The sequence below is a fragment of the Paramisgurnus dabryanus genome, chromosome 3 (genome assembly GCF_030506205.2).
Source record: "Paramisgurnus dabryanus chromosome 3, PD_genome_1.1, whole genome shotgun sequence".
NCBI classification, from domain to species: domain Eukaryota; kingdom Metazoa; phylum Chordata; class Actinopteri; order Cypriniformes; family Cobitidae; genus Paramisgurnus; species Paramisgurnus dabryanus.
In genome coordinates, this window is record NC_133339.1 from 47,700,109 (window position 1) to 47,713,671 (window position 13,563).

A 13,563-nucleotide genomic window follows, 5' to 3' on the forward strand; every position below is an offset into this window, starting at 1 on the left:
CAAAGATCAGTCTCCGTTTATGCATTTTGTTTACCCACAACTAATCTTTTTGTCATTTCTCAGTACTGCCCAAAAACAATATTAGCCTTATGTTGCTTTTGCCCTCTGCTGAAAGTCTGTACAGAACTAGCTGCTGGACAAATATGGCCAGTATAACCATGGTCCACTGGTCTTTGTGGTGGTTATTCACCGAAACATTAATATTATTCGCATATTACACAGCTCAGCCCATTCCCGCATTGAGTCATTTGGCGAGGTTTGTTCCTCAACACTGTAAAAAATGAGCTGTAATTATGCAGCTGGTTGCCAGTAACTTACTGTAGAATACAAAGACTGAAAATGCTTCATGTTCATTTAACTTTGAACAACCAGCTGCCAGTAATACTGTAATTTATACAGATTTTGTACAGTGTAGTTTTGTACAAAAATAAATAAAAGATATCCCGCACACTATTAGCTTGCAAAAGATAAAATATTTATTCAAGCGACTTTTCGATCACAAGATCTTCATTATGTGTGATCAAAACATCGCTGTAATAAATATTTTCATCTTTTGCAAGCTAATACAGTAGTGTGCAGGATACCTTTTATTTATTTTTGTACATGATTGGACTTCATTGTCTCTCTATCCTAGGCAACCTATCCGGGACTTACAGGTGTGCAATGCTGTTCTTCTTATATTTGATTACAGTGTAATTTTAAAACAGAGTACAAGAAGTGCAAGATAGTGTGGATCTATAAAAGAATCCGGTTTTCTAGCGAGGAAGAAAGTCTGTACTATCACTTGTATATGTTAAGATAAAATCTTGTATTCCTGACCAAACATGTGCAATCTTGAATATTCTGTATTTATTTGCTACCATAGGAAGAATGGTTGCTTCAATTTAAAAGCTCGTTTTGTAGAGGTCTTTGTAGTTTCTCCCTTTTTAACAAATCCAGTCACTGTTTTTAAATATATTTTTTAGTAGATGGATAAGAGACATGTACAAATATGGCATAATGTATTGCCATGGGGTAATGTTTGTTTCTTGTACAAATGTAATTTTTCTGATTCCTATAATTTATCTTGCAGTCATTTTGTCTGGCCTACACAGGAACAATTGCAGGAACATTTGAGCCTTATTTAAAATACTCCTACAATTAATAAATTATGTCATTAATTATGTTTTCTCAATCCAGAGTATGATTTCTAAAATGATTTGGTCTGTATTATATTGTCACACTGATTACAATGTTCACACGTAAACCTCCCATAACACACGCTGTTTCTGCATATCTGATGTTAATCTTGAGTACCTATAGAGTAGTACATCCTACATATCTCCGAAGAGTCTTTAGTTTAATCAGATTTTTAAAAGACAGATAAGCTCTAGCAATTATTTAGCGCAAGGAAATATTTGAAATGAGGAGTCACGAGCTGCGGGAGGGGCAGGTCACGAGTCATGCAACACTTTATACTGTACAACACTGGAGAACTGGATGATTTGTGCCATTTACATTTTCTGCACGTACGAAATATGATTAAGCCAAAGTTTCATAGCAGGCCAGTAATTTACTGCAACTTTGTCTTTAATCATAGGGGGATTTTTACTGTAGATCACAAAAAGTTTACATTTACATGACAACGATTTTACCAAAAACTGAAAAGTTTTTCCTTTCATTATCTGTAACCCCCTTCTATTTTCTCACATTAGTTAATAAAGATAACAGTCTTCTTTCATCATCTCTTACGGGTGATTATGTAAAAGGTTAATTAAATCCCTGTTGCCTGAGTTGTGTGTAAGCCTCTACAAACTCATATTCCAACAGCTCCACCTTTGTCGAATGCCTTACACATTTAATATCTTTGTCATTAATTGCATTGCAGCAGATATAAGGTGTGTCCCAAAATTAACTGATGCGCTCCTGAAATTTTCAGTCAGGGGCTACAGTGCTCCTAGTAAAATAAGTGGTGGTCTTTTTGCCTGGTCATAACATAACATGTATATCAACCTGAACATAAATTATACATGGATAAATCATACATGTAATTCCTGATTTGAAAATAAAAGTTATGCTTTTGTAAAAACATAAGGGTGTGTAAATGATGCCACATTGCTTTTTTGGGATAGTTACCTGTATCATGACTGAAACTGCTATATTCACTTTATTCTCCATTGTCTCTGACCCATTCAGTCTCTCTAACTCTTTCTTTGCCTGTTTGCCCTCCCTGTATTCCAGCATTTAAACAACCTTCTGTATCCATCTAAAAAAGCAAACATGTCATTTAATGGCAGAAATTTAATTTGTGTGGGTTAAACTCAGGTATGATAAATGGCTAATTTTACAATGGCACAATGGAAAACATATTCTTGTTAGCCATCCGATCAGCACCAGAATGTCTAAACATGGGGGGCTTTGACTCCTGCACGGGGTGTGTGGGGAGGTCACACAGTGTCAGTGGCATTTAGCAATCATATATCTTTCAATATAAATCAAATCATGCAGTTTTTTTCTTTGGGAAGTTACACGCTTTACCAATGATGACATCCAGTTATTAATATTTAATGGATATATTTTATTTAGTCTACAATAAAACAAAAAATAATGTGCATTAATGTGTATTATAGACCCTTATTTTTTTATTAAATTGATTCTTTCATTTTTATACATCAATGTCGAATCATTCACATCAGCATCACAGTGCATAATAAAAACTATCAGCAAATGTGCAAAGTAGATTATTCTAGATGTTTAATTACTCTTTGGAGCATCGGGATCACTAGACGATAGCTTAATAACCTTATTTTTGTGAAAACCGACATTTCTTTCATTTTGTTCCCTGTCGTAATTACCCTGTGTGCATTCTGACAAATTTTTTGTCACATATGAGAAGAATTCCAATTGGAAGTGATTATTCCTATGCCCTATATTCCCTTCGAAGATCGAAGCTCTTGACTGTGCAGAAGTTGCGCAATTGTGTCTCATTGTGTGGGTGCTAAAATACACTTGCAGAATGGAGCAATGAAAACAACGTCATTTTCTTTTTTATCTGGAGCGAGAGTTTAAGCGGCGTCCCCTTCCCAAAGTGCCCTTCAAGAGCGCAAAAAAAGTAATTTGAAATTCATCCATGCTCTTTCTCACTCACAAGGTTTGGCTGTGCAGAGGAAATTTTAAGGGGACTTTTTATGTAGGGCTGATGTAAATGTTTTTAATATATATATATATATATATATATATATATATATATATATATATATATATACAGTCTTGTTCAAAATAATAGCAGTACAATGTGCCTAACCAGAATAATCAAGGTTTTTAGTATATTTTTTATTGCTACGTGGCAAACAAGTTACCAGTAGGTTCAGTAGATTCTCAGAAAACAAACAAGACCCAGCATTCATGATATGCACGATCTTAAGGCTGTGCAATTGGGCAATTAGTTGAAAGGGGTGTGTTCAAAAAAAATAGCAGTGTCTACCTTTGACTGTACAAACTCAAAACTATTTTGTACAAACATTTTTTTTCTGGGATTTAGCAATCCTGTGAATCACTAAACTAATATTTAGTTGTATGACCACAGTTTTTTAAAACTGCTTGACATCTGTGTGGCATGGAGTCAACCAACTTGTGGCACCTCTCAGCTGTTATTCCACTCCATGATTCTTTAACAATTCATTCACATTTCTTGGTTTTGCTTCAGAAACAGCATTTTTGATATCACCCCACAAGTTCTCAATTGGATTAAGGTCTGGAGATTGGGCTGGCCACTCCATAACATTAATTTTGTTGGTTTGGAACCAAGACTTTGCCCGTTTACTAGTGTGTTTTGGGTCATTGTCTTGTTGAAACAACCATTTCAAGGGCATGTCCTCTTCAGCATAGGGCAACATGACCTCTTCAAGTATTTTAACATATGCAAACTGATCCATGATCCCTGGTATGCAATAAATAGGCCCAACACCATAGTAGGAGAAACATGCCCATATCATGCTCCATGCTTCACTGTCTTCACTGTGTACTGTGGCTTGAATTCAGAGTTTGGGGGTCGTCTTACAAACTGCCTGTGGCCCTTGGACCCAAAAAGAACAATTTTACTCTCATCAGTCCACAAAATGTTCCTCCATTTCTCTTTAGGCCAGTTGATGTGTTCTTTGGCAAATTGTAACCTCTTCTGCACATGCCTTTTTTTAACAGAGGGACTTTGCGGGGGATTCTTGAAAATAGATTAGCTTCACACAGACGTCTTCTAACTGTCACAGTACTTACAGGTAACTCCAGACTGTCTTTGATCATCCTGGAGGTGATCATTGGCTGAGCCTTTGCCATTCTGGTTATTCTTCTATCCATTTTGATGGTTGTCTTCCGTTTTCTTCCACGTCTCTCTGGTTTTGCTCTCCATTTTAAGGCATTGGAGATCATTTTAGCTGAACAGCCTATCATTTTTTGCACCTCTTTATAGGTTTTCCCCTCTCCAATTAACTTTTTAATCAAAGTACGCTGTTCTTCTGAACAATGTCTTGAACGACCCATTTTCCTCAGCTTTCAAATGCATGTTCAACAAGTGTTGGCTTCATCCTTAAATAGGGGCCACCTGATTCACACCTGTTTCTTCACAAAATTGATGACCTCAGTTATTGAATGCCACACTGCTATTTTTTTGAACACACCCCTTTCAACTAATTCAACTACTTGCCCAATTGCACAGCCTTAAGAGCGTGCATATCATGAATGCTGGGTCTCATTTGTTTTCTGAGAATCTACTGAACCTACTGGTAACTAGTTACCACGTAGCAATAAAAAAAATACTAAAAACCTTGATTATTCTGGTTAGTCACATTGTACTACTATTATTTTGAACAAGACTGTATATATATATATATAATATGATTAGATTATATACTAACCTTTATGCAGATTCCCCTGTATTAAAAACATTATAACATTTGTGTACATTTGTGTACTGACTGTCTTAAATATATTCTGTGCATGATTTTCTTTTTTATCTGGAGCGAGAGTTTAAGCGGCGTCCCCTTCCCAAAGTGCCCTTCAAGGGCGCGAAAAAGTAATTTGAAATTCATCCATGCTCTTTCTCACTCACAAGGTTTGGCTGTGCAGAGGAAATTTTAAGGGGACTTTTTATGTAGGGCTGATGTAAATGTTTTATATATATATATATATATATATATATATATATATATATATATATATATATATATATATATATATATATATATATATATATATATATATATATATATATATAATATGATTAGATTATATACTAACCTTTATGCAGATTCCCCTGTATTAAAAACATTATAACATTTGTGTACATTTGTGTACTGACTGTCTTGAATATATTCTGTGCATGACTGCATTTTCCTCTAACACAACATCCACAATATGTTTCCATTAAATGAACATAATGACCAATAATGATATGGTTTTAACGTATGTCTTAAATGGAAGTTTAGAATAAACAAGGAAGGGGTGAATTAGTTTTACAGTGGAAAGTAAAGCATCTTGAATTGCTCCCGTATCACAGTATCAACGCATATACAAATGGCTGTAACACATGCACAAAACAGCAAAACTAATTAAACTTGACTCAAACTGCTTTTTTCATCAGAATTCCCTGCATTTTTTGTGCTATTTTCATTTCTATTTTCGAAAAAAGTACACTTCTGAATTTTTTTTGATAGTTTGATATACATTAGTCAACATTAAAAGTGAAACAAAACCTTTCATAAAAGTTGTCTTAAAACCAACACCTAATACCCATTCTTGTCTTAGGTTAATATTGGTTAAACTCAAATGTTCAAGTTTAGTTTTAGGGAGGCTAAGATGAAAGACAGGGGAGGCCGTGGCCCATTTAAAGGATCATGAAACCTCGCTGTTTCAGCTCCAGTTTATCTCACTATCGTTTAAACAAATGCAACTTAAATGGGTGTGGAAAGAACAGCAATGAGTGGACGGGGCACATGATATAATAGGCTGTAAAGGCGATATAATAATCTAGTTTAACAAGTATTAAGATTTACTAAGAAATAATGAAACTGAAAATAATATTGAAACTGCATGCTTGACTAGAAGCCTTCATGAGCAAGGTCAATGTCCAGGCCAAAGTTTAGATGGAAAACCAGATACCCACAGATAAACCGAGCCTGCATGCCATTTTACCTGCTTATACTATGCCCTAAAAGTATGTACAGTTTGTGGTATGAAAAAGCTTAGACATTTGGGTATATTAAAGGAGTAGTCCACTTTAAAAATGGGGTCCATTGACTTTTCATAGTAGGAATAAAAAATACTATGGTAAGTCAATGGGCCCCATCTTTAAAGTGGACTACTCCTTTAAAAGATACATTTAAATCTAAATTCAACTCCTACTTATTCCTGTTAGGGCGAGTCTAGCCCTGACAACGTCAAAAAAGCTAAAAATAACTTGTTTTTCCTACTCTTAAAATAGCAGATGCTAACATTGTCTTTTATGATGTGCAACACAACTAACTCTATTAACATCTAAAGAAATGCTGGGTAGTGTTTCACGAAGCTTTAAGATGGGTACAGAACAACCTGTATTGGGGGCAAAAAGAAGTGTTAAAATTGGTGTGGAGCAGGGTTAAAACTATCTTGTACAGTTTTGAAGGAGCAGTTTTGAAGACCTATAATCTATGCTTATTGTCTATCTTAACTGACATATATTCACTGGTCTGTGTTACAGTGTTGGGTGGTCTGGAGTCTCGTGGGGTCCTGAGGAAGATCAGCGATATGTTGGAGATCATCATGAAGAAGATCGACACCCTATCAAAACTGAGCAACAACAGTGAATCTCAGAGACTGGAGGAACTAAACTCTGCTCTCCATAGGTACATCTTCACACCCATCATTAAAAAAAGCAACAGCTTACACACCTTCAAAAATATGATTGTAGTCATGAGTGCACACAGACACTATTAAATCGTCATAATTATTGGTGGTCAAATGACAAGATTTCTATCACGTATTCTTAATTGTAAGAGATCACCAGTAAGATAAAATATAAAGCAAACAGATTTTGAATTTTCCTGCTTTAGATTTTTGATTTTTATCCCAGATCAAATCATCTGACAGATGCATGTTGTCCTAGGAAAGTTCAAAATGAAAAATACAGTGATGCTGCTTTAAGTGTGCTGAGATATGAATAGATAAGCACTGAGCAATAGCATTTTCCTCTGGAGAGACTAACTTGAAAAATTATAATAGAAATGAAGTAGATGGTCATTAAGTACCTTATTTGAGTCTCAAGCTAAACAACTTTACAGCAACCTGGACAGCCAGACCAATCTTTTTACCTTCATTAAAATGCCTGTATTGAGTTTCTTTATTCTGTTGAACACAAAAGAAGATATTTTGGTAACCACACAGTTGATGTCATTAGTCATTGACATCAAAAGTTGGAAAAAACAAATACCATGAAAGTCAATGGGTACTGACATAAATTAATAGAATAAAGAAACTTATACAGGCTTAGTGGCCAATCACACAGAATGCATTTTATGCGGTTAAAAACGTGAAGTGGACTATGCTGCCTTTATTTGACTGACTTGAACACAGCAGTGCGCTGCCTTTTTTGTGTTACTAGGCAACCACCGAGGCAGCTGTCCTGTCAATCAAATGTAGAAGTGTGAGCACTCTTGAAACTTTGGTTTGCTGTTAACTGTCATTTTAGCAGAAACTTTAAAATGAGGAAGCTCGCTCTGACCTTGATCGAGGGGAGACAATGAGTGAGTGCAGTCCAAGCCACTAGCCATGTTTCCATCACTATGATTTTATGCACAATTTGAAGTATCGCATAAGAAATGAGTGATGGAAACACCACATTTCGAATAAAAATCCCTTAATTTGCTAAAAGTTTATACGCTCGCTTGAGGGGATTTTTAACTAAAATCAAAAAGATGGAAACACATTTGCTGAATAAATTCTGTCATAGCGAACATTAAACCCACAGGACTGAGCGTCTAGCTGTTTCCGCTGAAGATTTCTTTACTATATTGGGGCTCGACGTCATCTTAATGCCCTTGCTGCTATTGCCTAAAAAAAATGCTGCATTTCTTCTTCTTTGCACAACATTTAGTTTGACAATTGGGTGGAAAAACAGGTGGAGTTAAGTGTCGTCCGCATAGCAGTGGTAGGAAAAGCCATGTTTTCGGATGACAGAGCCCAGAGATTTCATGTATATCAGAAAGAGCAGTGGTCCAAGCACAGAGCCTTGAGGCACCCCGGTATCGAGACGTTGGGGTTTGGAGACGTCACCTCTCCACGACAGTGTTGGGCAAGCTACTTGGAAAATGTTGTGAGCTAAGCTACCAGTTACTTCACATTAAATGAAGCTTCACTACACTGAAGCTACCCCCCCTGGGAAATGTAGCAAGCTAAGCTACATCAATAGTAGCTTGCTACACCCAAGCTACTTTTTTATTTTTAACCAGTTTTATTATGTACTTATTTATTCAGTTTCAATTTAGTATTTTGGTAATTATAGGCAATACAAGCATAATGTAGGCCTAGATACTTCACATTATGGGGTGATTTGCTGGACTTATCCTACTCCCAGAATAAAATGCATGTTTGAGCTGCATTAATTTAAAAACACCTTGCCCTGACATATCTTAACACAGGGGTCTCCAATCGTGGTCTATTAATAGTTTCAATTGTAAAGTTTTTTACATTTTTTTATATTAGCTTGGCATGATGACATAACCCAGTCAGAGGTAGAGCACGAGTCTTCACAGAATGCGAGTGGTAATGTTTTGTATGAATGAAGGAAGGCTGCACAACTCGAAAATACGGGACAAACTTCATTCAAAATGACGTTCTTATTCTCAAATTCAGGAGGACTTAAGAAATGTTTGGAAAATTGTAGCTTGTGTGGAAGCTACCTCACTACTTGGTCAAAAAAAAGCTTAGCTACTGAAAAGCTATTTGATTTAGAAAGCAGCTAAGCTACCGCCAAGCTACTGAAAAATGTAGTTTAACTACTAGCTTCGCTACTTGTAGTGAACCTACTGCCCAACACTGCTCCAGGATACCCGAAATGACCTACCTGAGAGGTACGACTTGAACGTTAGAGGAGCTGTGTCAGAGACACCCAGATGATTTAATCTCAAGAGTTGACTTTTTTCAACTTGTGACGCTCATAGCACTCCTGCAAATATGCGTGGCACAGCAGACGGCAAAAAAGCACACTGCCAATAACAAAAACATTCAAAAAAGTCACCTGCCACTACCATAAACATGTTCTGTGTGATCCGCCCCTTAGAACAACATGAAGTTGAGTAGATGATGACAAAACTGTACCTTTAACATTTATATAGCATTATGTAAAATTTGCTAATTGTCTCCTAAAAGCACAAGGGGGATACATCTCTTCATTTGGTTGCATTAGCACTAAATGTGCTTCTTGTCTTTTTCAAGATAGAAATGTAAAATTACCCCAGACTCAAATTACTTAAACTCAAATCACATGTGAGTAATTTCAACTTTCAAAGGTGTCTTTAAGGTGGCAACTGATTGAATGTGTCTCATCTCAGCAAGATCTACAGTACCTGCTGTTATTTAAGACACTTCCTAGAGCTTTAACCTGTCACCATGGAAACAGATGTTCAGACGTTCAGTGGGTCACTGGTGTCGCAACATCGACACACAACTTAGACATCAACTAATTACAGCAGATTAAAACACCCACATGCAATTATTTTCAGCAAATTTTTCTTTAAGAAGCAATCAATGCATGATGTGTAGACACCAAAGAAAAATCTTACGACAGCTACCAGAAGAGACACAACTGCAGTTTTTATGTCCTTTGTTTCTGTGCTGACAGCATCTTCAGCTGTTTGTGTTTCAGCATTGTTCTGACTCTCATTAATAAGTAAGGAATAATTGAAGACGGGCCGTTGAATTATTCACAAATAATGCACACCTTAGTGGTAATGCGGCACGACACAAAGCGAGGTGTCGTTACACCGTGGGTGTGCATTATTTTCAAATAATTCAAGTACCGGAATTTGTGTTTGTTCCACGAAAGCCATTTGTTTATTTTGTGAGTCATTACTACAGTATGGTAGCTACATACAGTAAAACAACATGAGAGAAAACAGAAGACAGAACATACAAAACAGGCAAAAATCTCTTCAGAAAAGAAATCTCAGAAGTGCAGCCATTGCAAAATTTCAAACTTGTACGTGACAGCTCGGTCGAAACCGTGTATTGTCTTCAGATGTGCAGTCAGAAAGGTCAGGGTGTAGTAGAGGTGTTTTGTGAGCATTCAGCTCTGTGCTGCATTGAGGTGACATTTATTGGTGGTGACAGAGTCGCTCACAGAGGGGAGTCGCTCGGTTCGGCACGACTCTGATGCAGCCGCAGGGCCTGGGGTTGCAGGCGGTTCATGCGAGCAGTATTATGAAGAAATCAAAGTCTCCGCACGAAGCAAAGATGACAACGTTTTTCTTACGCTTACTGAAAGACACTTTCCTGTTTCTGTGACAGAGATTAAATCTCTAGGGGCACCTGAGATGAAACCTATTGAGGTTTTATTGAAATAGGCTCAGATCTACAGCAGAAGACAAATATAGACGGAAATATGCAGGATGTCGCAAGAAAACTGAAGCAAGAGTGCCAAACTAGGTTACCACATTAAATTATGGGATGTATGATTTTGCAAAGTGTGCTTTTAGGGTTTTTGTCCAGATTGTGATGTTAAATAAAGATATACAGTTTTTAGGACTCCTATTGATTGTTCCTATTACAGTTTTTTAAAGACTCTAGGACACATTTTTCAATTCTTAGGTCACTTTTGCAAAACTCTTCACACAGTGTGCACAACAGAAGTCTATGTGGGCTAAACTGAGGATCAATTATTATTGCTTTGGCACAAAATGCATTCAATGACTACATCTCTCAAATTTCATGAAATATTTTCTCACTCAGACACAACAACTGCCAAAACTCTTTATACATACAGGCCAATTTGCACATGCTTACATACTGTTTTCAAAACTGTTAACTCTTCCCCCGCCATTGACGAGAAATCTCGTCAATCAAGAGAAAACGCTTCCCCGCCAATGACGAGTTTTTCCGTCTTTCCGCAATACCGCTATTATCCACTAGGTGGCGCCCCTCCGCAACTTTTTAAACCTGGAAGTATTGCCCTATGGCAAGCTGCTGCATGTCCGTGTCTGTTTTAAAGATCGCTCTGAATGGGATCTCTATGAAAAGTCCGTCACAAAAATTGAATTATCTCTGCTTTTTGCTCAAAATGTGGTGTTTTTGCAGAAACCTACCCATATTCAAAAGCTGATTACAAAAGAACTACTGAAGGTAGGATGAAACGTTTTTTTTTTTTTTTTTTTTGAAAGCAGAAGGTCTGTTCTTTCATTTGGTATATTGTATGTTTATATATTTGAAGAAGAACATTTTCTGGAAGACAATAAACTTTTGTGATAATCATGAAAAACGCTGGCGCTGGCAACTTTTTTTTTAAAACGCTGGCGGTGAAATAGTTAAACTTATGTTCAAAACAATAACATAATACAAAACTGAATAAGACAGCAATTTGCTACATTTCTACAGTAATATTTTAATTAAATATATTTTAAATCTTAAAAATAAATGCTGTAAAGCAATTGGCCAAATGGACAAGACGGAGTAGATTAGCATTACTATTGTATTTGTATCAGTGGATGGTGTGTATACAAATTCTTGTATTTTGGAATTACTCTTGGAATTAAAATAAATATAAACTACATAAAATATTGAAGATTTCTGCATCATGTCTGATTCATTCCAGTAAGATATATTGCAGTGAATTATAAACAGAGAAAACATTATATAATGCTACATGTTGTTAGTGTTTTTTAGGTCATTGTTTTGTGGGTGACAAAGTGTGTTTGTCGGCTGTCAACCTTTGCTAGTGTTCTGGAAGAATGAGTTGATTTGAGACCTGAATAAAGTGTTTTGGTAGTTGTAGTGCATTTTGAATGTGAAATGAACTGCTTTGCCAAGCTGAAAATTTGTTAGGAGAACTGTGTGAAGAGTTTTGCAAAACTGACCTATGTATTGAGAAATGTGTCATAGCATCTGTAAAAAAAACTGTAAGTTACCAATTAAACATTTAAGCAAATTTAATTTGTGACATTGTACATGTTACTGTAACTCCTTTTTAGAAAGGTCAGATTTCAAGGCTTCCATTGAAGCACACTATGCTCTTTAAAGCCATCTCAGATCATGCTGAGATAACATGGATCACAAGGTTTTGCACAAAGGAGAAATATATATCTGGACGCTTCAGAAGATCACATGTACTGAATGAATTAGGGATGGGACTGAGTACTTGATTGCACGTAAGAGGTTTCTGTTTAAAAAAAAAACCATTTAGTTCATTAATAATCTAGAATGTGTTTATTGTTTAGTCGTAGTTTCTTTAAAATTAAGTTTTATTTAAGTGTTTTTAATAAAAATATTTTCATTTTCACCATGACGTGTACCCCACCCTGTGCTTGCCCCGCCCCCCCAGTTAATCCAGTACTCGTTCTTCAGACCTATTGATTAATCGAAATGAAAAAATAAGATAAATGCACATCCCTAGAATGAATGCAATGCAAATAATAAATTAAATTAAACTTACAAACATCAAGCTTTTCAGTAGGAGACATTTCACAGGAGGCAATTGATTATTTTTGGAGACAGAAAGTCTATATATACTAGAATATATCTTGAAATTACCAAAAGGGCCTTAACTATGTTGAGAAGTTCGATAAAAAGCTTCAGCATACGCTTCAAGCCTTTTTTCTAAGAGTATGTTACCTCTCCATTAGTTTGGTGCTACAGTATTTACATAAATCATTCAGCACAACATTGCTTTTACAAATAACATTTGTTATCTCGGTTATTTACAGATACGTTAATGAAGCTAAGTGACATGATGTACATCGCAGCTAGAAGCTAACGCAATTATATTGAGGTGCTTGGATCTGGATTACAGCCTGGACTTTATAGTGAGGTCAAAGCATAATGGTAAAAGATTTGAGCTGGTATATCAAAGGTTTAAACCCTGTAATGGCTTAATATTGAACTGTTGCACATTACCATTATGCCCTTGAGCAAAGCCCTTTGCTTCTGGATATTTATGAAGTAGTAGTGTTGGATAAAAACCATCCTTTTACAAATGATGAATGTAAACTACTTCATTAAATAAATGAATGTATACAGCATATACAGGCATGCATACAAATATACAGTATATACTAACAAATATGTTTAATACATGCAAATTTCCTATAGATTTTCTCATATCTCCAAGGGACTGTTCACGTTTTGCTTATAAAACTGCATGGGAATGCAACCAAGCCACTTCCCTCTTTTCCAAAGCGTTTCGGCGCTTGTGCTCCTGTATGGTCTGGCTTTGCTTAGAAGCCATGAGCCGCACTCTCCATAGATTCAGTAATGCATCTCCATGCATGTTTTCATCTATTTGTGTCAAAACAATAGCCACTTGACAGATCAGACAACTCTGGATATCTCGGTACAGCTATTGATGCA

At 36.2% G+C, this 13,563-nt stretch overlaps 1 protein-coding gene across 2 annotated transcripts in view; it reads left to right on the forward strand.

Moving 5' to 3' along the window:
- Positions 1 to 13,563, forward strand: part of LOC135750358 (alpha-1,6-mannosylglycoprotein 6-beta-N-acetylglucosaminyltransferase B) — a 310,954-nt gene that overhangs the window by 56,477 nt on the left and 240,914 nt on the right. For both annotated transcript variants that reach the window (XR_012336391.1, XM_065269168.2), the window contains exon 3: positions 6,710 to 6,854. Coding sequence is in view for 1 of the 2 variants with exons in the window: in XM_065269168.2 (XP_065125240.1) it covers positions 6,710 to 6,854 (145 nt within the window). In the remaining variant the exon portion in view is untranslated. The remainder of the gene's footprint in view (positions 1 to 6,709; positions 6,855 to 13,563) is intronic.